Genomic DNA, 27,731 nt, shown 5'->3' on the forward strand with positions numbered 1-27,731 from the left:
ACTTTCATCTATGCCTTTATCACCTCCAGACTTGACTATTCTAAATCTCTCTTGGCCAGCCACCCATCCTCTGCATTTCGTAAACTTCAACTCATTCAAAACTCTGTTGCATGTATCCTATCAATGATACAGCACAGAAGGAGGCCATTCGGCCAATCCTGCCAGTGCCGGCTCATTGAAAGAGCTCTCCAATTAGTCCCACTCCCCCGTGCTCTTTCCCCATAGCCCTGCAATTTTTTCCCTTCAAGTATTTATCCAATTCCCCTTTTGACAGTTACTATTGAATCTGCTTCCTCCACCCTTTCAGGCAGTGCATTCCGGATCATAACAACTCGCTGTGTATAATAAAAGCTCATCACCCCTCTGGTTCTTTTGCCAATTATTTTAAATCTGTGCCCTCTGGTTACCGACCCTCCTGCCAGTGGAAACAGTTTCTCCTTATTTACTCTATCAAAACCCTTCATAATTTTGAACACTTCTATTGGATCTCCCTTTAACCTTCACTGCTCAAAGGAGAACAATCCCAGCTTCTCCAGTCTATCCGCATAACTGAAGTCCCTCATCCCTGGTACCACTCTGGTCAATCCCCTCTGCACCCTCTCCGAGACTAGCATATTGTCCGCTGATAGTTTGCATCGAAGTCGGAAGTGGGAGCGGGCGTATAAATTAAGCACGCGCCAGACCTAACTATCTTCATGCGTATTTGTGAAAAGCACAACAAATCATCAACTCACAGGAATAAAAGGACAGAAAATGAATCTTGCACCAAGTCTTGCTTGCCTATCACCCGTGTCCTTGCTGACCTATATTGGCTCCCAGTGCCCCAATTTAAAATTCTCATCCTTGTCTTTAAATCTTTCCATGGGCTTAGCCTGGTCTTGGATATACCTTCAGTCGCCTAAGGTCCCACACTCTGGAATTCCCTCCCTAAACCCCTCCACTTCTCTATCTTCTTTTCCTCCTTTAAGAGCCTTCTTCAAACCCACCTCTTTGGCCAAGTTTTTGATCACCCTTCCTAATATCTCCTTTGACTCAGCGTCTATTTTTACCCTTAGGTTTCTATGAAACACTTTCAGACATTTTCTATGGTAAACGTGGGATAATGCAAGTTATTGTGGTTGTTTTATTAGTTAGTAAGAGCAAATATTAACATTTTGAAACAGAAAAGTATTCGTGGAGGCTAAAGCGTAAGGTAACAATGCAAGGAAAGAACTCAATATTACACTGAAAGGAAATAGAAAGAGATTTTAACAGGTGGGCAAGAGGGAGTAAGCAATGCAAATTACATCAAAATATTAAGAAAAATTAGAAAATAACCAAAGGTCTCCAACAGATATCTTTAAGGGAAGAATAATTAGGAGTTTACAACAACAAAAACCATTTAATAGAATACTGCAATGAATAAAGTAATCGGGTGGAAAGAGGAGAGCTGATTACTGACTCTTATCTGGGCTTAAGAAAGTTTATTTGAACAAAAGATAATAATAAAATCAAACCCCCAAAAAATCACAGTAGTCTGGATTTTCCAAAACACATATGAGCATATGAAAATGTTGGACAGGAAAAGAACAGCTGGTCTATCTAGCCTGTCCCATCCAGTTGTGATGCCTTATGCATCATAAAGGGACTCCTTACCCCCTAGGTGTCATGTAATCTCCTGGGAGAGGCGATAAACCAGATCAAAAAACCAAGGCCAATAAGAAAAAGGAAGTCTGAGAAATTCTTCTCCAATCACTCTCCAGGAAACCACATTAACCATGACTTATATTATTTGGTAATTACCTCTTGTATGATGCAATCTCCACCCCAGACAGGAACTGGGTCGGCGCTCTCTTGAAGGTATACAGTGAGTCAGCACTCACCGCACAAGCTGGCAACAGGTTCCCTAGGTCTACTATTCTCTCGGAAAAGAAGAACTGCCTAGCATCTAACCTATTTCTTCCCTTGTGTAATTTATACACACGACCCGAGTCGTCCCCAACCTATCTAACTGAAATAATTTGTCAACATGCACACAATCTAGTCCCTTCATTATTTTGTGGACCTCAATCAAATCGCCACTATCCAAATGGAAACTAAGCATTCTAAGAATTATTTTACAGAAACGTTAACACTGGGAAGTGCTTTTATTCAAAATATACCTCTATTTTATACTGGAAAATATAGATATCAAAATCTGGTTTGCCACTTAAAAAACATCAACTTTGTTACCTACTAATATGCTCGGTGATGTTGCCAATGCGAATGTCCCCATCATGCGCTCGCAGAAAATAAGGGAGTTTGCAATGTTGGATTGTCCCGAGAGTTGAGCTGGGGCTGTAGGACTCTAGGCAAACCACACAACAACAACTTGTATTTATATAGCACCTTTAACATAGTGAAACATCCGAAGGCGCTTCACAGGAGTGTTATAAAACAAAATTTGATACCGAGTCACAAAAGGAGAAATTAGGGCAGTGAAAGAGATGGGTTTTAAGGAGCATCTTAAAGGAGGTAGTGAGTGGAGAGGTTTAGGGAGGGAATTGCAGAGCTTAGGGCCTTGGTTAAGGGGTAACTGGTTAAAGGGCATGCATTTATCTCGGATTAAAAATGTGTCCTCCTTTGATGCATTTCAGCACTCTTACAAATAAACACAACTCCATCTGTTCAATAGGGGTTTCGATCTGCCTCACCCCTGAGTTTGCCTTGATAAGGTATAATGTTGGTCCTAATTCCACTCAGCTATTTCTATGCACATCACATTCTTTCTTTTTTTCCCCGCCCGGTCATAAATACTCTGCTTACCTCCAAAGAACGGTTTTGAATTGCAGGCCTTGCAGTGGCACACTCAAAGACACAGCCTCTGTGTTCCCAAAGCCAAGTGCGTTGCTATTGGAAACGGGGAGAGTTTCAACTCTGACCTCCGACCCTTCCTCCCATCAGGCCGCAGAAGGGATGGGAGATTAGGAAGAGCGTTTGGGGCTTTCTCATTATTTATTTCGGCCTATTATGTATGTCCGGCAGCAGTGAGGGAATGTGACGGCGACACGGCCAGGACGTCCTAGGGTTTGAATATTCGCCGAGCGTGTGGGGTTTTCAATGAGATAAAGAAAGGCTGCACCGAACAAAAATCGAGAGAGAGATAGAGCGATGATGCTGGCGGAGCAATCGCAGACATGGTTTCCTACCCATGTCCAAGTGACTGTTATGCAAGCCCGGGACCTGAACCCCAAAGGCAAAAGCGGCACCAACGATACGTACACCATCATTCAGCTGGGCAAGGAGAAATACTCGACCTCGGTGGCGGAGAAAACCCTGTCCCCGACATGGAAGGAGGAGGTGTCCTTCGAGTTTCCTGGTCTGCTGCTGCAGGGAACCCCGGAGAAATACACCCTGCACCTGATTGCCATGCACCGTTCACTGGTCGGCCTGGATAAATTCCTCGGTCAGGTAGCCATTTGCCTCAATGAACTTTTTGAAAACAAATCGAGGAGGCAAAAGGAGTAAGTGTTTCCACCCCCACCCCTCTCTTTTTAAAATCTCTTTTTAATTGGTTGTATAAATCTCTCATTGAGTTAAAGGTAAGCAGTACTTTACTTATCCAGCCTCAAAATCATTTTTTTAAAGATTCACTATGTAGTCAGTTCATGGTGTGTATTTTAACTAGAGTATGAAGTGTGCATAATCTAACCCCACCACACACACACATTGGCAGCAGGTTGACCCAGTACTAGTTCTGCTGTAAGTATGCTTTCTACAGCTTGGGGAATTTCTGAATGATTTGAATTGTGTAAAAACAATTTTCTGTAACTAGTTTAAAAAAAAACCAAGTCTTGCTCTCCAATTATGCAGTAGAGATGATGTAGTAAATGGGCAATGAACATGATATAGCACTTCTAGGTCTGTGATAGGATACTATCAGTGGTAATTGTGTGTGTGCCTCTTTGGCAGTAGATTGCAAAGAAATATTCTATATATTGTCACACTAATACAAAAAGAAAATACTGCAGATGCTGGAAATCTGAAATAAAAACAGAAAATGCTGGGGATACTCAGCAGGTCAGACAGCATCTGTGAAGAGAGAAACAGAGTTAACGTTTTTTTTCCCAATTCTGATGAAAGGTCATCGACCTGAAACGTTAACTCTTTCTTCACAGATGCTGCCTGACCTGAGTATCTCCAGCATTTTCTGTTTTTATTTTATATTCTATATATTGTCATTTTTTTTGGTCAAATATCAATGCACTTTATTATCTTTGCATCCAAGTTGTACCACTTCTGCAATATTCAGCTTATCTTTCAAGTGATCCCAATTAATCAATGATATAGATTCATTCCATAACATTGTGAAAAGATGTTAATCTATAGGTCTGCGTCAATTTGTTCTTGGGTGCATTTGCCCTACAATTGTGCATCAATGCAAAGAAAAATGAATGAAGTAAATGCAGCCCAAATCTAGAGTCTAGGCCTGACTTGACACCCGAGCAAATTGGAGTCAGATTCCCTGGAATAGGGACTCTCACTCCTATTTGCTTCAAAGTCAGGTTGGACTCTGGGGATTTGAGAGATTCTTTGCTTTTTCCAAAAGACTTTCAAAGAAAAAGGAGATTGAATTCTTTAAAGTTTTTTATTTTGGGAAAGACTCACATGATTAACAATTGTTGCTTTCAATTCTGAACTGCCCAGACAACAACTGTAATTAGAACAGGTGTGAATTCTTTGTTGGCAGAAAAGAACATGGAATTTATTTAGCAAGATTAGATTTTTTTCAACAGAAAATGCTGGAAAAACTCAGCAGGTCAGGCAACATCCGTGGACAGAAATTTGAGTTGACGTTTCGGGTCGAACCCTTCTTCAAAACTGGAAAGAAAAGATAGATCGGAGGCAGGGCTGCGATCTCGCCTCTTTACTACCATTAAAAAAATTCAGTTCAATCTCTTTATTTCTGAGGCTTTTGGATGAACTTTTGTGAAGTGATTTTCTTTTTATAGATACTTATGTTGCTGTACAAGTCAGCAAACTTGCCCGTTTTAAACTAAAGGGTAAATTCTATGTTCCGGAACTTGTAGTCAGGAAAATACAGACCCCATTAAATTTTTAATAAGTATAAAATCTAAGGCAAGTACTTAAAGACTGGAACCAGATGAAAATGGGGAAAGCAGTGGGAGAGGTTTATCTGAGGATACAAAGGTGGCTATGGTCAGGGAGGAGGCTGATGGGGTGGAATGCATTTGAGGGAAGGGTATTGAGGCTGCTTCAAAAGGGACCAAAGGCATTTTGGATCCAGTCCCCCACGTCTGTTCCTCCCTCCCTGGTGCTCCCAGACCTTGGAACTCCCCCTCAAAATTCTGTAAGAACTTGAGACAGATTCCAGTACTGGCAGATCCTAGAGTCACTCTTAAGTGCTAATAAATAAGAGTCCCTAATACACGAAACTTTCGATTTACTGGCACCTAAATAACCGGAAATCTCGGTTAACCGGCAAAATTCAGGAGTAGGTTTTACTTCATATTGTATTTGCCGCCTTCCATCTGTGCTGTGCAAGGGTGTGGCTGCAGCTGTTGCTAAGCTACAGAGATGCTTGAAACTTGTGGCCATTGTTCTACAGTTCTTGCTTAGCAACAGGGTTTGTTGCTTTATACGGAGCTGTCAGCTCTCCCTATCTTTTACTATAGCATTCGGTTATCCGGAATTTTTGATGAACCGGCACCACGTCGGTCCCGTCCATGCCGGATTTTTAAAAAAAGGTTTCCTGTAATACTAATTCCCAGAACACCCATATAAGGTCTCTGACTCACCATAAGTAATGCTACATGAGATGTGGTCAACTCTTTGATATAGATGAGAAATGCATGTATATTCAATGTTTGTCTTTTTACACTTCGGAAAGGGGGGGGGGGGGAGTTCAAATTTTAATTTCTGATAAATTGTACCATGCAAAATTATGATTATGCACTAGGATCCAGGTATCTTATTAAGAGCAATGTTGATCTTGAGTGAAAGGAGAGAAATGAACTGCAGAGGACACTCGTTGCCTCTGCCGAGTGTCACCTAATTTAAAAGGACAGTTGGCCTCTAGTGAACCGATTGCACGAGCAGTGCCAGGAAGTTTGAATTATTTTGCTCAGTCCAAACTGTAGACTTTTAAAAAATTATTTGTTCTACAGATATTGGCAATATTGGAAGGGTGGCATTTATTACCCATCCTTGGTTCTCTTGAGAAGATGCTGATGGGCCATCTCCTTGAACTGCTGTAGTCCTTGCATTAGGTGGGGAATTGCAGCATATTTACCCAGTGCTGGTGGTATATGTGCAAGCCAGAATGGTGTGTAATTTAGAGGGAAACTTGCTGGTGCTGATGTTCCCATGATTTTGCTGCTGTTATCCTTTTATAGTAGGTCGAGCAGCTGGGAAGTGCTGTTGAAGTAACCGTGGCAAGTTTCTGTAATTTACCCTGTAGATGGTATGTACTGCAGCTACTGTGTTCGAGGGGGTGGATTTTGTGTTCAATAACAACATGCATTTATGTAGTGCCTTTTAATGTTAAAAAAAAAGTCCCAAGACAGGGGAGTGGGACTAGCTGAAGTGCTCTTGCAGAGAGCCGGCACGGGCTTGACGGGCCGAATGGCGGCCTCCTGTGCTGTAACCATTCTATGATTCTAAGACATTTCAGATTAGGCAAAAATGGTGCCAAACCAAAGAAGGAGACATTAGGAGGTGTGCAAAACACTTAGAGGTGGATTTTAAGGGGGGGTCTTGACGGAGGAGAGGGAGGTGGCGAGGCGGGGGGGTTTAGGGAGTGAATTCCAGAGCCTAGGGCATAGATGGCTGAAGGCGCATCTGTCAATGGTGAAGTGAAGTGAAGGGATGGATGCGTAAGAGGGCAGAGTTGGAGGAACAAAGAGTTCTCTGAGGGTTGTAGGGCTGGAGGAGTTTAGAGATATAGGGAGGAGCGAGGCCATGAAGGGATTTAACGATGAGGATAAGTATGTTGAATTGAAGGCCTTGGAAGACCAGGCGCTAATGTAGGTGAGTGATGGATGAGCAGGTCTTGGTGCAAGATACGATACAGGCAGCAGAATTTTGGATACAGGGAAGTTTACAGAGCATGGAACGTGCAAGGCCAGCCAGGGGAGCATTTAATCAAGTCTGAAGGTGACAGAGGCATGGATGAGAGTTTCAGCGGCAGGGCAGAGTTATAGAGGTGGAAATAGATACAGAGGATGTGGAGACGGTAGATAAACTCGGGTTTGAATAAAATGCCGGGGTTGCAAACAGTCTAGTACAACCTGAGACCATGGCAAGGGTACGTCATTTTTGGCAAGGATTGAAGACTATGCCTTTGGTCTTCCCAATGTTTATCTGGAGGAAATTGCAGCTCACCCAAGGCTGGATATCACACAGGCAGTCTTATCAGCACAGAGGCAGTTAAGTGGATGTGAGCAGTAGAGCTGACTCCATGTCTGCGAAGGACATCGTCAAGGGACAGGATGAAGATGATGAACAGGAGGGAGCCAAGGATGAATACTTGGGGGACTCGAGGCAATGGTGCAGGAGTGGGAGAAGAAGCCATTGGTAGAGGTGTTCTGGCTATGATCGGATAGGTAAGTGTAACCAATGGAGGGCAGCCACACTGAGCTGGACAGCAGAGGAGAGGCGTTGGAAGAGGATGGTGTGGGTGACCATGTCAAAGGCTTCAGAGAGGTCAAGGAAGACATGGAGGGAAAATGCACTATGGTCACAGTCACAAAGAATGTCATTTGTAACTTTGATTAGGGTTATTTCTGTGTTATGGCAGGAATGGAGAGCTAATTGGAGAGATTGAAACATGGAATTGCAGGAAACGGGTGTGGATTTGGGAGGCGACAACAGGTTCAAGGACTTGAGAGGAAAGGGAAAGAAAGAAAGAAAGACTTGCATTTATATAGTGCCTTTCATGACCTGGATGTTCCAATGAGCTTTACAACCAATGAAGTATTTTTGAACTGTTGTAATGTAGGAAACTGAGCAGCCATTGTGCACAGCAAGGTCCCACAAGCAGCAATGTGATAATGACCAGATAATTTGCTTTGGTGGTGGTTGAGGGATAAATATTGACCAGGACGTCGGGGAGAGCTCTTTGAAATAGTGCCGTGAGATCTTTTACATCCACCTGAGAGCAGACTTGGTTTAACATCTCATCAGAAAAACGGCACCTCCAACTTTCTGGCTCCAAGGCAAGAGTGCTACCAACTGAACCACGGCTGGCACAGTTAGAGGTTGGAGATGAGGCGGTAGTTTGCAGGACGGGGCAGTTTTTTTTTGGAAGAGCGGGATGGTGATAGCTGTTTTGGGTTTGGGGTGGGGGGGGGGGGAGGTGAGTGGTGGCCGGGCAGTACCTGAGGAGAGGGAACCATTTACAAGTTTTAAGTGGCCTGGTTATCTTTAAAGTTGCTGAGGATTTTATTCAAATTTACCGTGCTGTGTGGCTGTATGCTGCCTAGCTTCTGATGGCTGGCTGCTCATAATAGCTGCGTGGCTTCCAGTGGTTGCCTGCTGAAGGTAATTGGGTGGCAACACATGGTAATGTAATTTGACATCAAGAAATGTGCCCAGTGTTAGCATGAAAAAGCACATAGTTAATATCCATGCAGTCCACTGTGCTATGTTAGTGTCCAAACAAAGGCATACATGGGGAAATTGATGCACTGTTTTACATAACTAAGGTGAAGGGGGGGGGGGGGGGGGGGAAATAATATTTTCCACTTAGACCTGGAGTTTCCTCTTTTGCACCACTGTAGTTTCAGATTTCAATTGCTAATTCAATACCAATACTATAAATTGTACTTGCGTGTCGCCACTGTTCTTAAAATGAAGAACACAAGAATTATATCGGGTGTTTGGCTTTTTGTTATTCCATTCCCTCCAGAGATTATTTTCAAAACTGTTACATAGTTAAGAAGCTAAATAAATTGAAACAAATTATTTTATTGGGTTGCGGATCACTCAACATGTGTAGAAAATTCTGCACACATCAATAACCTCTGACGGATAAAGTAGTATAACAATGGGAACACTTTGGGAGCAGGGAGACGGTATAGTGCAGCAGGGCTGAAATTTTTAGAACCAGAATATATTGGATGGAAGAAAACTATGCAAGAGTTGAGCAGAATCGGAAACAGACCATAAAGCTGGAAACCGTTGAGTAGCTTAATCATTAATTTAGGGAAGGAATTGGAGTGAAGTGTAAAGAATTGTGCATAAGCCCTTATTACAACCTTCTCAAGTGTTCACTGGAGTCTTCATGAAGAGATTGTTCTTTAGCTGAGTAGATAGTCCAAACCTTTTCTTTATCTTCAGCTTCATTCAGAGGGTACAGCCAGCAGAACTCCTTTTAAAACCAGTTAACATGCAGGTCCAGGTTTGAATCTAGCTCAGGCTGATTTACCAAGTTCTCTTTGGCAACTATAAGGGTTCTGTATGAATCACTTTGGGCAATGTTGATCCAGTTCCTAAAGGCTAACCACCTACAGTCCCAAAGTTGCCCATAACTTGGCATTAATTTCACCCGAGAGGCTGGAAGTTTGATGGTGAGAAAAAGGGAAAAGTTTGTATTGATGCAGTAGGAGATGGTCTCCGGAGGCTGGGAGTTGAGGAACGTCATTAGGGCAGGGTGAAAGGAGATTTGCTCTGTGTTTGGCCCAATTTGGGAATGCTGGCACTGGGTGGCAAAAGCAGAGAAAACGTTTTGTTCCCCATCGTTGACATCCTTCATCTTGGTAAACAGAATTGCATATTCCAAAAGGTTGGTACTCCTGTACAGGAATGCAGTCGTCTTGTATTCCAGGAAAATGTCAGTGGTAATGCAGTTATCTTGTTCCATTTACAATGTACGATAATTTGAATTGACACTTAGATTGAGTTTTATGTAAACATTTTTGATTTTGTTTACACCATTCAGGAAAATAGCACAACATAGATGGTGGGTTTTTAAAGAATTGCTTTGTGCTAGAGCTGTCAAAAATGACTTATTAACAATGTTGGGAAAAGCAACTAATCAAAAATACTAATTCAATTGACACGATTGTGGTCAGTGTAGCAAGAGAGTTAAGCCAAACTACTTATCTGGCGGAAAGCGTTGATTGTGTAATTATAGATAAGATTACAGTGGATGGGTGTTTGCCAGAAATTCAATAGGGATTCCCTAGAAGTCATTTAGCTGCACATTAGGGCTCTACTTTTCAAATAGTGTCAAAAAGGATACCTTGCTATTTACTTTAATGGTAAATGATTTCATGAAGTACTAAGACGCTATCTTTTGAGGTAAATCAAATATATTCTTATCAGTTTCTTTACTTGCACTTCAATGACACTTGATATAACCAAGACTTAACTTTATTTTGTTCAATTTTCTTTTGTTGCTTGATATGAATTGTTAATGCAAGCTAATTTAAAGATTATGGGTTGGCTTTCAACTTTGGCGGGGGGCAGAAAATTGACAGTATTGGATCGATCCGTCAACATACGCCCCACCCGATTTTACTTTCCATTGACTTGGAAAGGAAAACTCTACGTAACGAGTGCCCAATCCGGCACTGCCAATTTTATGCTGCCACTGAAGTTGAAAGTTACCCACGTTGTATCTCGTCAGGAATAAAACTGAAGGTGTAAAAGCACGCAGTCCTTATGGTTGCATGCCTATAGCTTTCCCCTTTTGGGATACCTCTTTAACTTTTTCTCTCTCTGACTTCACCCACCCCTGCCCCCTTTTACAGGAAGTATTAGAATGAAATTATTCCAGCCAGATGGATGTTTCTTTTCTGATCACCTTTTTGTTATTCACTAATTTTCATATTGCTCCACAGACAGTTTGGGATTCTGTCAAGTGTCGCAGCTGCACGTAGCCCGTGATTCTACTTGTATAAAAGATGCAGCTGCTACTTAAAGCAGATGTGCGATGGCCTGAAAAATGCAGTCAGCAGGGAAGATTTCCTCTTGGCTATTTGTGGAGAAATAGTCAATGCATTCTTTATGCACAGAGACATGCACATTTACACTTTGTTACAAGTGGCAATCGGAAGAAATCCTTCTCCCACCCCACCCGCAGATTGCAGGATCTTAAAAGCTGTTAACCACACGGACAGCAGCGGTTCAAGGCGGCGGCTCACCACCACCACCTTCTCGATGGGCAATAAATGCTGGCCTTGCCAGTGACGCCCACATCCCATGAATGAATATTTTAAAAAAAGGTGTGACTTTGAGTCGCTCCTTGCTTACCATGCTGCCAATGAAGATTTTCCACAGGACCTCCCTGTATCATCTTCCTGCGATCGATTTGGCATCACCCCGTCACTACTTCCTGATTTATCCCTCCTCTTCTACTCTCTTCAACTTTTGGAAGTGGTGATGGCACTGAGTTATGGTATTTCATCTAGGTTTCTTAGTTTAAAAAAAAAACTAGGTACATTCACCTCAAACTATAACTCCTAATTCATTTTTTGTGCAACTCTCATAACTTTGAGCTACTTTTAAGTAGCTACAGGTAGACTATCCTTTATCCGAAAACCTTGGGACCAGCTGTGTTTCGGTTTTCGGAATTTTTCGGATTTCAGAAGGTTTTCATCTCCGTATCTGACAACAAACACTTGCTTAGCAACAGCTTGTAAACACTCGGGCCCTGCCTTGGAAGCGTCTCTGAAGCTGTTGCTAAGCTACAGAGACTCTTTCCACAGCCTGACTGTTTTAAAAAAAAAAAAAAAAATGCTAGGGGAAGAAAAAAAACGCATGGGGAAGAAAAAAAACCTAACAAAACGGCTGCTGATTTCTGCCGTTAGATCGAGGTTTCCGGCTCCCCCTGCTCCGTATCTGAATTCCTTGACTTAGCGGGGGTGTGGGGCTCGACTGCCGCCGCCAGTTGTGGGAAAGCCGGATATCGGCTGACTCCTACACTAAGCTGGCCCGCAAATCAGGTCGGGGGGGGGGCTGCGGGGAAAGAATATCGGACGGGCCGCTGCAGCTATCGGACGGGCCGCTGAATTGTTGGGTTCACTCTCCCGGCACCTCCTTCACACTGCCTGGCTCGGCCTGCAATCTCCTACCCAGGAGGGAACTCTGTGACCCTCTGCCCTGCTCACAGGGAAAGGCAGAGCTCCCGGACCACTCCTGTCATGTTTGGCGCCACTCGGGTCATGTCGTGCACACAACTTACGCTCCACGAAAAAACTTTCGGTTTTTAGAGGTTTTTGGTTTTCGGAAGTGCGGATAAAGGATAGTCTACCTGTAGTTTAATATTGCATCTTAATTTTGTATTGATGATTACAGTGACAAATGATGGTCACTTGTCACACTCTGAGGGGAATTAACAAAACCATGTTGATTTGATTTTAAAAGTGGTGCTGTTCTGAGTGGCAACTGGTGCTGTCAGCCAAATTTCAGCAAATGCTATCTGAAACTGCTGCACCAATTTAACTAAATGCAGGGGGTTAAAGTAGTATATGGCACTGTACAGTTGCTTTAATTGTGGTATATTCCTTTCAGCAGTTGGGGTTACAAAAAGCAGGCTATAAACCGGAAATCTTGTATACAAGTTCTCTTACGGAGCCACAAACGGTGCATAGTGTATCGTAAAAGTCAATTATAAAAGGATCTACTGTTACATTTTAGGATTGAAGCCCAGGGGTTTCCAAAGCATTGGCAGTTCTGTAACTATACCCCTCTTTAAAGTTGTAACTGCTCTCAAACATCTTGAACCACATCAATAATTAAAAACAGGGGAATACAGTAGGCTAAGATTATGGGGGCCCCTCTACTTGGTTGGTTGCCAGGTAAACTCATATAGTGAAATTAACGTATTGAACCTGAAGTAACCCTTGAATATGTGATTACGTTTACTTCATGAAGAAATCACTTGCAACAGAAGTTGGAATGCTAAACTGGTCAATAACTTAATGAGCTTCAATTTAGAAAAATGACTAGGGCTCCAAAATGAATGAGTAGGTACAGTAACGTAACTGACTCCAAATGTATTTTTACTATGCATCATATGCCTTTTACAGGTGCATGGTAGACTATATATTTGGAAAGTATGTAACCCCATCAGAGACCACTTAATGGAAAGTTCTTGGCTACTACAGTACTCTGCTCTGGTAGAATATGGTATTTTAATAACTACCCTGTAACATTTTGTAAAATCACTTTTTTCATCCATCACCTGATGCTACAGATGATATACAATGCCTGCCATTCTGTCGATGGGCATTAATTGTAATGAGGGCTGGACACCAGTAAAATACCCAGCAAAATTGAGGCAGGGTCTTGGACCAGAAATGTCAACTGACTTGACGTCTGTTTCTGCGCAATGCTGCCAGACCTGTTGAGTATTTCTCGCTTTTTCTGTTTTTGTTTACATGAAAACGCTCCCTTTTTAGCAGAAGGGACCCAAGCCCATTAAAAGTATAATTCACTGTTTATTTTGGTTTATTGTATTGATCTTGTGGCCAGCCCAAAAATGGATCTCAAACTAATTTAAAAAGGAACTGTTACATAATTTGGTAATGTCAGAAAGTGATATTTGTACATTTGATGGTTCTGGGCAGCCTTGTTGCTGAGTTTTACATTTCAATCTCTCAGTTAGCGGCAGCCTGTAAGCAGATGTTTTGTGTTGCACTTCCCCTGGTGTGATCTCGCTGAGATGTGTTACAGGGAACTCTTTATTATCCGGCACCGACGGGACCGGCGTGGTGCCGGTTTATCAAAAAGTCCGGATTACAGAGAGGTATAGTTTAAAAGGTAAGAGAGCTCCGTACACAGCAACAAATCCAGGCTTCCCTGTTGCTTAGCAACATGTGCAGGAACTCCGGCCACAGACCAAGCGTCCCTGTTGCTTAGCAACAAGTGCACGAACCCCAGTTACACAGCCACAGATCCAGGAACTGCCACTAATATGAAGTAAAACTCACCTGAACCTACTCCTGAATTTTGCCGGTTAACAGAGATTTCCGGTTATTTAGGTGCCGGTAAATCGAGAGTTTCCTGTACAATGTAAAATGTCCTATTGGAAATCTGCCCCTGTTTCTCCCTGCCTCTGTAAGCCTACCCCCTCTCATGGGCCTGGAACTTATCCTTGCTCCTTTCCTGGAGCTTTCGATCTTTCACTGGACTTTCTCGCCTGTTTTTTTTTCAGGGCTCTGTGCATTTGTGATCTCCGTGTCCCGTGACATCACTGCTGGCCCTCTTTTTTTTAATTCAATTCCTATAAAAGTTTAAGTTACAATTGGAGGGGAGAAAATAAATGTAAATATTAAACTTTTAAACTTGGTGTGCGATTTTTATTTAAAAAAAAAAAAAAAAAAAAAAAAATTTTTTTAATAAAATTGTTCCATCAATATTGGAATTTTTTAGTTATTTTGAAACTGTTGTTAAAGCTCTGTCAGCTGCGATCTTATTTTTTCGATTTAGCTTGGATCTTTTTATGCATAACTATGTGATTACTGTAACAGTTTGTAGGGTTGAATATTGGGATTCTATAAATTCTAGGGTTTTTCATATTACTCAGGTTAAAAATTTAAATTTAAATCAAGTGCAAAAGTCACACATCAACTCACCTGGAAACTTGGGGTACAAGTTGTGCACTAATGCAAGCAAGCTCTTTTCAGCTGTTTCATAAAATCATTGGTGCCATGTAAACCCTAGGTTTTATGGTATCTTATTTTTACAACTTTTTTTCATCTTCACATTCAAATTTTTGACCAATACAGGATTTTTTTTTGTGGAAGAACTCCCACTTTTGTGCTACTTGTCACCAATAACAATTTACAAACCCTGCATCAAGTTTAGTTTTTTTTTTTAAATGTTAAACCAAAGTAGCATTCTTGCGTTCCTTACCTTGGCAATCATTTGACAAGCAGTTGATGTGAATAGACCATTGTGGTGGGTTCCTGCCCAGGAGCATGTGGTACACTGACGCATGTGATGGTCATCATTGTGGCTATTTCTACAGCTAGTTTGTGAGGAGTTGTGACAAGTCAGATTAGAGGAATTGATCTCCTAATTATTTTAATACAGAATAAACTAAACTTCTGTAACATAAACATTTTTAATAACCATTTTAAAACTGTTACTTTGAGGCTTGTGCTAAAATCATAGCCTTCCAACTTTTATTTCCAATTATTCTGCTGCAGAGTTGCTTTTTTACGTTGGGATCTAATGTACTCTACAGTATGTTTTCAATAAACTTTGTTTAATAATGGTACATATCATTTTACAATCACTGTTAGACTTAAAAAGATGATGATTATGCTACCCAGTATTTATTGGATCATTTTTTTTCTTTCCCATCTCAAATTGGCTTCTAGTTAAACAAAGTAAATGTTGCCTTACTCTTGTTGGATATCCTAGTAGAGCATCTGTATCTACTGCTATTTTTGATGAATCTTGTTTTCAACGTTGCGGTGAATTAACATTTGTTTTATAATTGTATTGGTTTAAATTATTGCCATTAACTAGATACAATTCTTCAACCACATAAACACTTTGATATTAAAATGGCTGGCGGGCCCTATATAATTTGAACAAGCTGGCAACCCTTACAATATGCACATTCGGAGTGAATGCTTAATGTCCCAAAATGATCTATTGGCCAAAGTGATGAGGTAGGTAGTGGACAGCAAAACAGTAATGTCAGCAGGAAGTGATAAATATGTATGTGTTCATTTTTAAATGCAAACCATAAGACTGCCTGTTTACAACACTCCTGATACTTGAGTTAAATAGTCTGTGTTCATTGTGTTTTTTCCCCAGCACTTTCCTCACTCCTTGGATTACAGTTTCCATGAGCAGTCTCCTACAAATAAAAACCTATATTCTCCACCAGCTATGGCTTGTCATAGCCCTGCTTCAATAAATCATTCTGAATCATAGGAAGTTGTTTGCTGGATAATGCATGACATGCCCACTGCATTCTCCCATCATCTCAGAAGCTAGAAAAACAACAAGCCACCAGAATACAGTGCACAGACTAAAACTACTTCAGTTAAATTTATTTATAAGTAAAATAACATGGAAAGAAAGATATTGTAAAATACCAATCGGACACAATACTTAAACTGCGTGGTATAATGAGAACTGTAGAATTGGTTTTCTGAAAGGATACAATCTAAAGAGCCTTCTTCGTAGAAACCTATCGTGTGCTCTTGTGATGACTATTCTCAGTATAGAAGCTATGTCTTGCGGAGTACACAGTGGTTTTCACCTTAAGTTCCCATAGAATAAAGCAGTTATGTTACCCCAATTGTTTCAATCAATTCCATGGACTATATTTTACAAGACATGTGACGGGACTTGCTGGTTTATGAGAAAACAAACCACCAATGACTTGCTTAACTCACTTACTCTTCAGCCCAATGACTTTACATTACTCTTGCCTTTCCTTCTCTCTCTTTATTTCTCTTTACCTCCCCTGCCCCAAAGGAGACACCTGAGCTCTCTTTTTGCCACTTTACGTAGTGCCATGATTAAGAATGAGAATTCAGCAACATGGAGGAATCTAACATACATACAGGAAACTTTGTGTTATCCAGAGGCTAAATGTCCGGCAAGCTCGAGCCACTGGCAAAAATCAAGAGCTGTTTTGTTAGGTTTTTTTTCTTCTCGTGGCTTTTTTTTTCCAACAGTCAGGCTCTGCAAAGTCTCTCTGAAGCGGTTGCTAAGCTACAGAGAGTACGGCCGACTGTTTAGAAGCTGTTGCTAAGCAACAGTGTTTGTTGCCAGATACGGAGCTGGAAAGCTCCGTATGCTTCAACATTAACACTGGTTTGTCCGGCAGTTTTGAGGGAACGGCAACAGCTCGGTCCCGTCGGTGCCAGATAGCACAAAGTTTCCTGTATCTTCACTCTGTCATTCCATATGTTATTTTAGGTCATAAGTAAATTGTGAGAGACAGTTGAGAGATAATGGTCTAACAGATAAATCACCAGATGAAGCAGCAGTCTCGTATTGACTGGACTAATCAAATTGGGCATGGCAGCATTGAGGAAGAGTTCATAAAGTGTATTAGGGATGGGTTCCTTGAGCAGTATGTAACTGAACCAACCAGGGGGCAGGCAATCTTAGATCTGGTCCTGTGTAATGAGACAGGATTAATAAAAAATGTCCTAGTAAAGGATCCCCTTGGAATGAGTGACCATAATATGGTTGAATTCCAAATTCAGCGTACTAAGCTTAAATAAAAGAGACTATGAAGGTATGAGAGTAGAATTGACTAAAGTGGACTGGGAAAACAGATTAAAGTGTAAGACGGTACAAGAGCAGTGGTCTACATTCAAGGAGATATTTCACATCTTTCAAGATAAATATATTCCACTGAGGAAAAAGGGGAGTAAAAGAAAAGACCGTGGCTTAGTAAAGTAATAAAGGATAGTATTCGACTGAAAACAAGGGCATATAAATTAGCCAAATCTAGTGGGAGGATAGAAGATTAGGAAGCATTTAAAAGCCAGCAAACAATAACTAAAAGATTAATTAAGAAAGGGAAGATAGATTATGAAAGTAAACTAGCAAAAAATATAAAAACAGATAGCAAGAGTTTCTACAGCTATATAAAAAGAAAAAGGGTGGCTAAAGTGAACGTTGGTCCCTTAGAGGATGGGACCGGGAAACTAATGGTGGGGAACATGGAGATGGCAAAGACGCTGAACAAATCTTTTGTATCCATCTTTACAGTAGAGGACACTAAAAATATCCCAACACTGGACAAACAGGGGGCAATGGGGGGGGGGGCGGGAGGAGCTAAAGACGATTAAAATCACTAAGGAGATGGTACTCAGTAAAATAATGGGACTTAAGGCGGATAAATCCCCCGGACCTGATGGCCTACATCCTAGGGTCTTGAGAGAAGTGGCGGTAGGGATTGTGGATGCATTGGTGATCATTTTCCAGAACTCCCTGGACTCCGGAAAGGTCCCGGCAGATTGGAAAACTGCTAATGTAACACCCTTATTTAAGAAGGGAAGTAGACCAAAAGCTGGAAGCTATAGACCAGTTAGCCTAACATCTGTGGTTGGCAAAATGTTGGAGTCCATTTATTAAGGAAGCAGTAACAGAGCATTTGGGTAAACATAATTTAATAGGACAGGGTCAGCATGGTTTTACGAAGGGGAAGTCATGTTTGACAAATTTGCTCGAATTCTTTGAGGATGTAACATACAGGGTGGATAAAGGGGAACCAGTGGATGTAGTGTATTTGGACTTCCAAAAGGCATTTGACAAGGTTCCACACAAGATTACTGATCAAGATAAAACATCATGGAATTGGGGGTAATATACTGGCATGGGTGGAAGATTGGCTATCTAACAGAAAACAAAGAGTTGGGATAAATGGTCGTTCTCAGGCTGGCAATCAGTAACTAGTGGTGTTCCGCAGGGGTCAGTGCTGGGACCCCAACTCTTTACAATCTATATTAACGATTTGGAGGAAGGGACCGAGTGCAACATATCCAAGTTTGCCGACGATACAAAGATGGGAGGGAAAGCAGTGAGTGAGGAGGACATAAAAAACCTGCAAAAGGACATAGACAGGCTAAGTGAGTGGGCAGAGATTTGGCAGATGCAATATAATGTTGGAAAGTGTGAGGTTATGCACTTTGGCAGAAAAAATCAAAGAGCAAGTTATTATCTAAATGGAGAGAAACTGCAAAGTGCTACAGTACAAAGGGATCTGGGGGTCCTGGTGCATGAAACACAAAAAGTTAGTATGCAGGTGCAGCAGGTGATCAGGAAGGCCAATGGAATCTTGGCTTTTATTGCAAGGGGGATGGAGTATAAAAACAGGGAAGTCTTGCTGCAGTTATACAGGGTATTGGTGAGGCCACACCTGGAATACTGCGTGCAGTTTTGGTTTCCATATTTAAGAAAATATATACTTGCTCTCGAGGCGGTTCAGAGAAGGTTCACTTGGTTGATTCCAGAGATGAGGGGGTTGACTTATGAGGAAAGGTTGAGTAGGCTGGGACTCTACTCATTGGAGTTCAGAAGAATGAGAGGCGATCTTATCGAAACATATAAGATTGTGAGGGGGCTTGATCGGGTGCATGCGGTGAGGATGTTTCCACACATGGGTGAGACTAGAACTAGGGGGCATAATCTTAGAATAAGGGGCTGCCCTTTCAAAACTGAGATGAGGAGAAACTTCTTCATTCAGAGGGTAGTAAATCTATGGAATTTGCTACCCCAGAGAGCTGTGGAAGCTGCAACATTAAATAAATTTAAAATGGAGATAGACATTTTCCTAGCAGATAAGGGAATTAGGGGTTACGGGGAGAGGGCAGGGAAGTGGACGTGAGTCTAGATTCAGATCCGCCATGATCCTATTGAATCGCGGAGCAGGCCCGAGGGGCCGTATGGCCTACTCCTGCTCCTATTTCTTATGTTCTTATGTTGTACAAGCCAGGAGGTTCCAGGTTTGACCCTGAATTTATGACTTTGCTGATCTCAGGAGAGCAGCAATTGGTTTCCTTGCTCCTGGCTAGAGGGGAAGAATCAGCCAGGGTTTCTGCTCCTGATTGCTACCCAGTGACTCCCTGCTGGAGCATGTAGATGAAAACAGAAGTGGTCTTTAATGCTCTCCATGGTGGATAGCCAACCCCACCCACTTGCATGAAGAATGACTGCTTGAGCAAAGTTGTGCCTATAGATTTATACAAAAAAAAAGTCTACTTTCTGGAAAGATGAGAAAAAGGGAAGACTTTTAAATTTAAAAACTGAGATTCTCTTTTAGACTAGTATATTTTGTAGAATCGTAGAAATTTAACACAAAAAGAAACCACCTTGGCACATCCTGCAAGCACCATAGCAAAGATCTCTACATCAGCCCCATTTTCTTGCTTTCCACCCCCCCCCCCCCCCCGTATGCATTAATATTTTTCTTTTAAGTGTTCAACTGCCTCTTGACCTCCCTCAAGTTCTTTCTTATACAGTCATCTCATTGTACTCTCAGATTAGATCTATTGAAATTTAACAGTGTAATGTGGTGGTAATGCAACCAAAAGTTGTTCTCCCTCTCGCCCCTCCCTTCCTAAGACGAAGTGGACTCACTTCGCCTCGCTTCATTGAAATTGAAGATTTTTGGAACATTTTAAAGACCTGATAAAATACTATACAAACAAAAGTTATCTCTCTCTCTCTCTCTCTCTCTCTCTCGTTAAACCTCGGCGAATACAGTAAATCTGCATTTGAAAAGCTAACGTAGGGCTTCAGTAAGAAAAACAGTTGTAAACGATTGTTATTTTTAAGCAAATTTACACTTGCAGTATTGTAGCTGAAATGAGTGCATTTCATAAATGGGGTCAAAGTATGAGCCTGTGATTACATCTGTAGAGTATGTGGCCAACTTTTCATCTATTTCTAAAAAGGTCGAGTGCTTTAACATCCTACTGTACTGAATTAATTATTGTCTTGTTTTTCTTGGATTTCTTATTGTACAAATTCATTGGCTAATTAGTGTATATATAGTATTTAAAATGAGTGGAGTGCATATGGTTTAGTTTTTAAGACCATAGTTCAGCAGTGATAAAACCACAAGAATAATGGGATGTTTAATTGGTAACGAGCGGTCTTGTGACGCACTGATTTGCATGCCCAAAACAGTCTACTGTAGCATTGTGTGTACAGGAAACTTTTTTTTAACCGGCACCTAAATATCCAGAAATCTCTCTTAACTGGCAAAATTCAGGAGTAGATTCAGGTAAGTTTTACTATATATTAGTGGCCGTGTAACTGGGGTTCCTGGATCTGTGGCCGTGTAACCGGGGTTCCTGCACCTGTGGCTGTGCAACAGGGACTCCTGGATCTGTGGCTGTGTAACCGGGACTCCTGCACAAGTGCCGTGTAACCGGGGTTCCTGCACCTGTGGCCGTGTCGGTGCTGGATAATTGCCCAAATCCATCCCAGCAGGAAGGATGGATGGATGGATGTCCTCGGGCCTGTTCTGCCATTCAATTAGATCATGGCTGATCTGCATCTTAACTCCATTTTACCCCGCCTTGGTTCCATATCTGAACTCTCTTTTCCTGCCTTGGTTCCATATCGGAAGGATCGTGATAGCCTGCTTTTTTTTTTTTTGTGCTCCTCAAGATGAAGGATGCTAGTGCTGGGAAACACTTCCCATTTCAGGCATTCAGTTTGAGTATTAACAATTCCCAGGTCAGGTTGTAGCCAGATGCAAAATGAAGCTCCCTGTGCTCTGCCCCAATCATGTTCCACTTCCTACGCTAGCCATCCTATTTTCTCTGAGATTGCCAATTAGTACTGTTTTAGGGATAGTTTTGTGCAGGAATAAATTGTCAGAAAACCTATTTGAAAGTTCTTTATCTGAATGCACGCAGCATTCGTAACAAAATTGACGAGTTGATGGTACAAATAACTACACATGGGTATGATCTGGTGGCCATGACGGAAACATGGCTGCAAGATAATCATGACTGGGAACTAGGAAGGACAGGCAGACAGGAAGGAAAGGGAGGTGGGGTTGCTATGTTAATCAAGGATGGAATCACTGCAATAGTCAGAAATGATATTGGGTCAAAGGATCAGGATAGTGAAACAGTTTGGGTGGAGATAAGGAATAAGAAGGGGAAAAAGTCACTAGTGGGCGTAGTCTATAGGCCTCCTAAAAGTGGCAACTCTGTTGGTCGGAGTATAAATCAGGAAATAGTTGGGGCTTGTAATAAGGGAACAGCTATAATCATGGGGGATTTTAACTTTCATATTGACTGGACTAATCAAATTGGGCATTGCAGCCTTGAGGAAGAATTCATAGAGTGTATTCGGGACAGGTTCCTTGAGCAGTATGTAACTGAACCAACCAGGGGGCAGGCAATCTTAGATCTGGTCCTGTGTAATGAAACAGGATTAATAAAAAATGTCCTAGTAAAGGATCCCCTTGGAATGAGTGACCATAATATGGTTGAATTCCAAATTCAGTTTGAGGGTGAGAGTTGGATCTCAAACCAGCATACTGAGCTTAAATAAAGGAGACTATGAAGGTATGAGAGTAGAATTGACTAAAGTGGACTGGGAAAACAGATTAAAGTGTAAGACGGTACAAGAGCAGTGGTCTACATTCAAGGAGCTATTTCACATCTTTCAAGATAAATATATTCCACTGAGGAAAAAGGGGAGTAAAAGAAAAGACAGCCATCCGTGGCTTAGTAAAGTAATAAAGGATAGTATCCGACTGAAAACAAGGGCATATAAAGTAGCCAAATCTAGTGGGAGGATAGAAGATTGGGAAGCATTTAAAAGCCAGCAAAGAATAACTAAAAGTTTAATTAAGAAAGGGAAGATAGATTATGAAAGTAAACTAGCAAAAAATATAAAAACAGATAGCAAGAGTTTCTACAGCTATATAACAAGAAAAAGGGTGGCTAAAGTGAGCGTTGGTCCCTTAGAGGATGGGACCGGGAAACTAGTGGTGGGGAACATGGAGATGGCAAAGACGCTGAACAAATATTTTGTATCAGTCTTTACAGTAGAGGACACTAAAAATATCCCAACACTGGACAAACAGGGGGCAATGGGGGGGGGGGGCGGGAGGAGCTAAAGACGATTAAAATCACTAAGGAGATGGTACTCAGTAAAATAATGGGACTTAAGGCGGATAAATCCCCCGGACCTGATGGCCTACATCCTAGGGTCTTGAGAGAAGTGGCGGTAGGGATTGTGGATGCATTGGTGATCATTTTCCAGAACTCCCTGGACTCAGGAAAGGTCCCGGCAGATTGGAAAACTGCTAATGCAACACCCTTATTTAAGAAGGGAAGTAGACAAAAAGCTGGAAACTATAGACCAGTTAGCCTAACATCTGTGGTTGGCAAAATGTTGGAGTCCATTATTAAGGAAACAGTAACAGAGCATTTGTATAAACATAATTTAATAGGACAGAGTCAGCATGGTTTTATGGTTTCATGTTTGACAAATTTGCTCGAATTCTTTGAGGATGTAACATACAGGGTGGATAAAGGGGAACCAGTGGATGTAGTGTATTTGGACTTCCAAAAGGCACTTGACAAGGTTCCACACAAAAGATTACTGATCAAGATAAAAAATCACAGGATTGGGGGTAATATACTGGCATGGGTGGAAGATTGGCTATCTAACAGAAAACAGAGTTGGGATAAATGGTTCGTTCTCGGGCTGGCAATCAGTAACTAGTGGTGTTCCGCAGGGGTCAGTGCTGGGACCCCAACTCTTTACAATCTATATTAACGATTTGGAGGAAGGGACCGAGTGCAACATATCCAAGTTTGCTGACAATACAAAGATGGGAGGGAAAGCAATGAGTGAGGAGGACATAAAAAACCTGCAAAAGGACATAGACAGGCTAAGTGAGTGGGCAGAGATTTGGCAGATGCAATATAATGTTGGAAAGTGTGAGGTTATGCACTTTGGCAGAAAAAATCAAAGAGCAAGTTATTATCTAAATGGAGAGAAACTGCAAAGTGCTACAGTACAAAGGGATCTGGGGGTCCTGGTGCATGAAACACAAAAAGTTAGTATGGAGGTGCAGCAGGTGATTAGGAAGGCCAATGGAATCTGGCTTTTATTGCAAGGGGGATGGAGTATAAAAACAGGGAAGTCTTGCTGCAGTTATACAGGGTATTGGTGAGGCCACACCTGGAATACTGTGTGCAGTTTTGGTTTCCATATTTAAGAAAAGATATACTTGCTCTCGAGGCGGTTCAGAGAAGGTTCACTCGGTTGATTCTGGAGATGAGGGGTTGACGTATGAGGAAAGGTTGAGTAGGTTGGGCCTCTACTCATTGGAGTTCAGAAGAATGAGAGGTGATCTTATCGAAACATATAAGATTGTGAGGGGGCTTGATCGGGTGGATGCGGGGAGGATCTTTCCACTGATGGGTGAGACTAGAACTAGGGGGCATAATCTTAGAATAAGGGGCTGCCCTTTCAAAACTGAGATGAGGAGAAACTTCTTCACTCAGGGTAGTAAATCTATGGAATTTGCTACCCCAGAGAGCTGTGGAAGCTGCAACATTAAATACATTTAAAATGGAGATAGACAATTTCCTAGCAGATAAGGGAATTAGGGGTTACGGGGAGAGGGCAGGGAAGTGGACGTGAGTCTAGATTCGGATCAGCCATGATCCTATTGAATGGCGGAGCAGGCCCGAGGGGCCGTATGGCCTACTCCTACTTATGTTCTTAAAGGCCCACGCCCAATAGAAACCGCTCCGACTCCTGTATCGTGTCCTTATGGCTATCGGGCTTTCATTGCCTCTGGCTGATGTGAATTTCAACCCATGTCCAAGAGGTGAAAGGACAGCGTTTAGCCCAGTCTGCCACCCAGTTTCCCTTAAACCTGCTTTTATTCAACCCGTGGTGACTACTTGATTAACACCACATGCACTAATTTGGAGCACCTGCCTCCTTCCTCCGGCACAAATCTGCATTCTACACCTTAGTGATGCAACTCATTGATAAGTCAACCCTCCTGTGAATTGCTGTTTAATTTTTAAAGAATCAATTTAAAATGTCTGCTTTCTACCATATGAAATGCATTGATTTGTCAATTCCTAATCTACAGTCAACTAGCATTCACTTAATCATCACAGGATGGTTTCCTGCATTCAAATTTTAATGTTGGGGAAATCGTTGGATATACAGTAACCTGTAAGAATATCTATTTCCTTAAATCTGGAGTTACTGTTTAACTCCAATGTACACAGTACGGCTGACAGTAATGCACTATTCGATATAAAATGGTTGGTAACTAGAAGAGAGAGGTGTACACTTGTTCCCTGAGATGCATCAAATTTTGTTTTGCGCAAACTGTCCATCCAAATATTAAGGAACCTTAGATTCTGTAAGTTATTTACAGTGAGACTTTGGTTTACTCGTAGAATGGAATGTGTGTAGTGATTAAAAATGACTAAGAAATTGAAGTGGAGGCAGCTTGTATTAAAATTCCTGTACAAGAAGCTTTAATGCAGTAAAGTACTATTTGTGAAACCAGTCCATCTAGGGTGCCACTATAATGGCCCATAATTTGCTGTCAAAATAACAGTGAGGCTAATGGCGCTCCCCATTTATTTATGTGCAAATGCTGCAGCAACTTCAAGCGAGGGCAGATGGGTGGTTAAACTCGGAAATCCAAAAGTTGCTGTCTGAGACGCGCCGTTCGCTTTGCGTAAATGGCATCTCGTTGTCTGGCTCACCATTGTAATGCATTGAATGGCGTGAAGCTGCTGTACTTCTGCGGTAGATATAAACTCCACTCGCCACAGAAAGTTACGTCTTGTCCATTTCAGTCTTTTAACAATGTGATAAATTTTAATTACTGGCAGTCAACCTCTCTGGCACTGAAAATTAACTATTACAAGTGTGGAGTCTCATTCCTTCAGGTTTTAATTGTTGTTGGAGACTTTAAAAATGTAATTAAAATAAAAACTTTTCCTTTCGGACTCTTTCTCTCTTCATCATCTAATCCCCCTCTTTTTATTACAAAAGCAAAATACTGCAGATGCTGGAAATCTGAAATAAAAACAGAAAATGCTGGAAATACTCAGCAGGTCGGGCAGCATCTGTGGAGAGAGAAACAGAGTTAACATTTCAGGTCGATGACCTTTCATCAGAACTGGAAAAAGCTGGATATGTAACAGATTTTAAACAAGTGTAGGGGCAGGGAAAGGGGGGAGGGGAGGAAAGAACAAAAGGGAAGGTCTGTGATCGAATGGAAGGCAGGAGAGATTGAGAGACCAAGGGGATGATGGTGCATGTCTCATTTTCTCAGTCCTTGTGCTGTTAATTTCACAATCCTTCAATCTGATTGGTTAAGGAGATGCACAGTTGCTTATCCTGTTCACTCGGGTCCCAGGTGCCCGGTTTCCCCGTGCTGCGCCATTATCAGCTCGCACTTTCAGCAACTTTTCATGCAAAACATTTACAAACCTAAACGTGCATGGGCAAGTCTAACTAACGGCAGACGCTGTTACATGACCTGCTACAGCAAATTATGGCCCAATGGATAAATGCAGCTGTAAGCAGTATTGTGCTGCTGCTTAGCCTGATAGCAGTCAATGTGTCCTCTGTTCTTAAAATCCAGTACATGTTTCTTTTCACAGTTCTACTGGGCCTGGCCTGACCTAATCCTTTTCTAAATGTCTGATCCTCTCAATATACTGTTGTTCATTTTTATTTGTGTATATAGGGGAGCTCTGACTGCTCACAGAAATATTATTATTAGTAATATTCATTGGCTACTGATAGGTTTAAAAGCTTTATTTCAAGGACTAGTGTTCTTCAAGCAAAGTGCTTTAAGGCTTCTAGTGCGTTAGAATCTGTCATAATTTTGTGCAAAAAAAATTGTAAGCCGAAAATATTATTGGTTTGTCTTATTGAAGACTTTTTGAATTGGGGTAAATGTGTGGGGTAGTACAGGTAGACTATCCTTTATCCGAAAACCTCGGGACCAGCCGTGTTTTGGTTTTCGGAAAATTTCGGATTTCAGAAAGTATTTTATAAGACTGGGAAATTTGTCGGGGTGGGGGTCGGCGGCGGGGGGGTCGGGGTGGGGTCGTCGGGGGGGGGGGGAGAAAAGAATATCGGACAGGCCGCTGCAGCTATCGGACGGGCCGCTGTATTGTTGGGTTCACTCTCCCGGTACCTCCTTCACACTGCCCGGCTCGGCCTGCAATCTCCTACCCAGGAGGGAACTCTGTGACCCTCTGCCCTGCTCAGCGTAAGTCGTGCGCCACTCTGGTCAAGTCGTGTGCACGACTTACGCTGAACGAAAAAACTTTCGGTTTTTAGAGGTTTTCGGAAGTTCGGATAAAGGTTAGTCTACCTGTACCAAGATTAGAAAAGGTAAAGGGGGGAAAAAATATAAAACTCGTTTTAAATTGGGATGTTACTGCTTAGTGTCTTCAGCTTTCCAGTAAATTCATGAATGGAAACCCAGATTGTGTTTTATAATCAATATTTCTAAATTGGCAGCCATGAGCTCTTTGTTCATATAAGGATTTTTTGTAGAATGGCTTACCCCCTCGAGATTTGTTTTACCCATATTTTAACATGCATTCTTTACTTGAATAACCTGCCCTACATCCTGCAGAAGCAAAGTATTTGCAGAAAACCCATTTTGCTGGTTTCTGATTACGTGATACTGGTAAAATGCCTCCTGTCCATATGCTTGGGTTCTATCTCACTGCTGTAACCCTAGAGTTTGCTAGGTAGGATATGGCCCAGCAGCATTCCATTCATGACCAAGTTTTGTAGTTTGAACTCGCCTGTTTTCTGTAGCGCAGCCCTACATTACTTTATCTCACCGGTACCCATCGAGCGAGAATTGTACAGTGAATTTATGCATCGCAAGCAATTCAGCGAACGCACCCCTGGTAAATCTTGGATTTGTGTTTTCTTAGTAGTGTCGTTCCTTTGTTCTATGCGTTGCTTGGACCTGGCCCACTTTTGTATACATCAGATCTTGAACAGGAAGCATGCATTTTGTAGCAAGTCTGTAATCTGGTAAATAAATAAAAGAAACCCTAGAGTTTACAGACAGATTTTTGATTGAATCACCTGCAGTGGTGCACAAGTTTGCTGCACTTGTACTATGAGAGATTTTAGGCCTGTGTATAGGAAGTGGACCAGCAATTTTAAAGGAGGTCCAACTGTGACATTAGGAAATGTATTATGAATGGAATGCTGCTGGGCAGTGCCTTACCTTACAGATTATGTATTACAACAGGTGTAAGTGGTGCAAT

General features: G+C 41.8%; 2 protein-coding genes across 8 annotated transcripts in view; one reads left to right on the plus strand and one right to left on the minus strand.

The window, feature by feature from the left end:
* LOC147113393 (uncharacterized) overlaps positions 1 to 2,876 on the minus strand; it is a 374,107-nt gene extending 371,231 nt beyond the window's left edge. For all 3 annotated transcript variants that reach the window (XR_015079196.1, XM_085994401.1, XM_085994400.1), the window contains exon 1: positions 2,785 to 2,876. The gene's annotated coding sequence lies outside the window, so the exon portion shown is untranslated. The remainder of the gene's footprint in view (positions 1 to 2,784) is intronic.
* A 57-nt stretch (positions 2,877 to 2,933) lies between these two features.
* Positions 2,934 to 27,731, plus strand: part of rab11fip2 (RAB11 family interacting protein 2 (class I)) — a 101,601-nt gene continuing 76,803 nt past the window's right edge. For 2 of the 5 annotated variants that reach the window (XR_015079198.1, XR_015079197.1), the window contains exon 1: positions 2,937 to 3,482. Coding sequence is in view for 2 of the 5 variants with exons in the window: in XM_085994402.1 (XP_085850528.1) it covers positions 3,130 to 3,482 (353 nt within the window). In the remaining 3 variants the exon portion in view is untranslated. Of the gene's footprint in view, positions 3,483 to 27,731 lie in introns of all 5 variants that reach the window. The other 3 variants (XR_015079199.1, XM_085994402.1, XM_085994403.1) reach the window with 3 other exon arrangements.

This window comes from Somniosus microcephalus, chromosome 8, assembly GCF_052327205.1.
Source record: "Somniosus microcephalus isolate GS21.2 chromosome 8, FLI_Smic_1.0, whole genome shotgun sequence".
Lineage (NCBI taxonomy): Eukaryota > Metazoa > Chordata > Chondrichthyes > Squaliformes > Somniosidae > Somniosus > Somniosus microcephalus.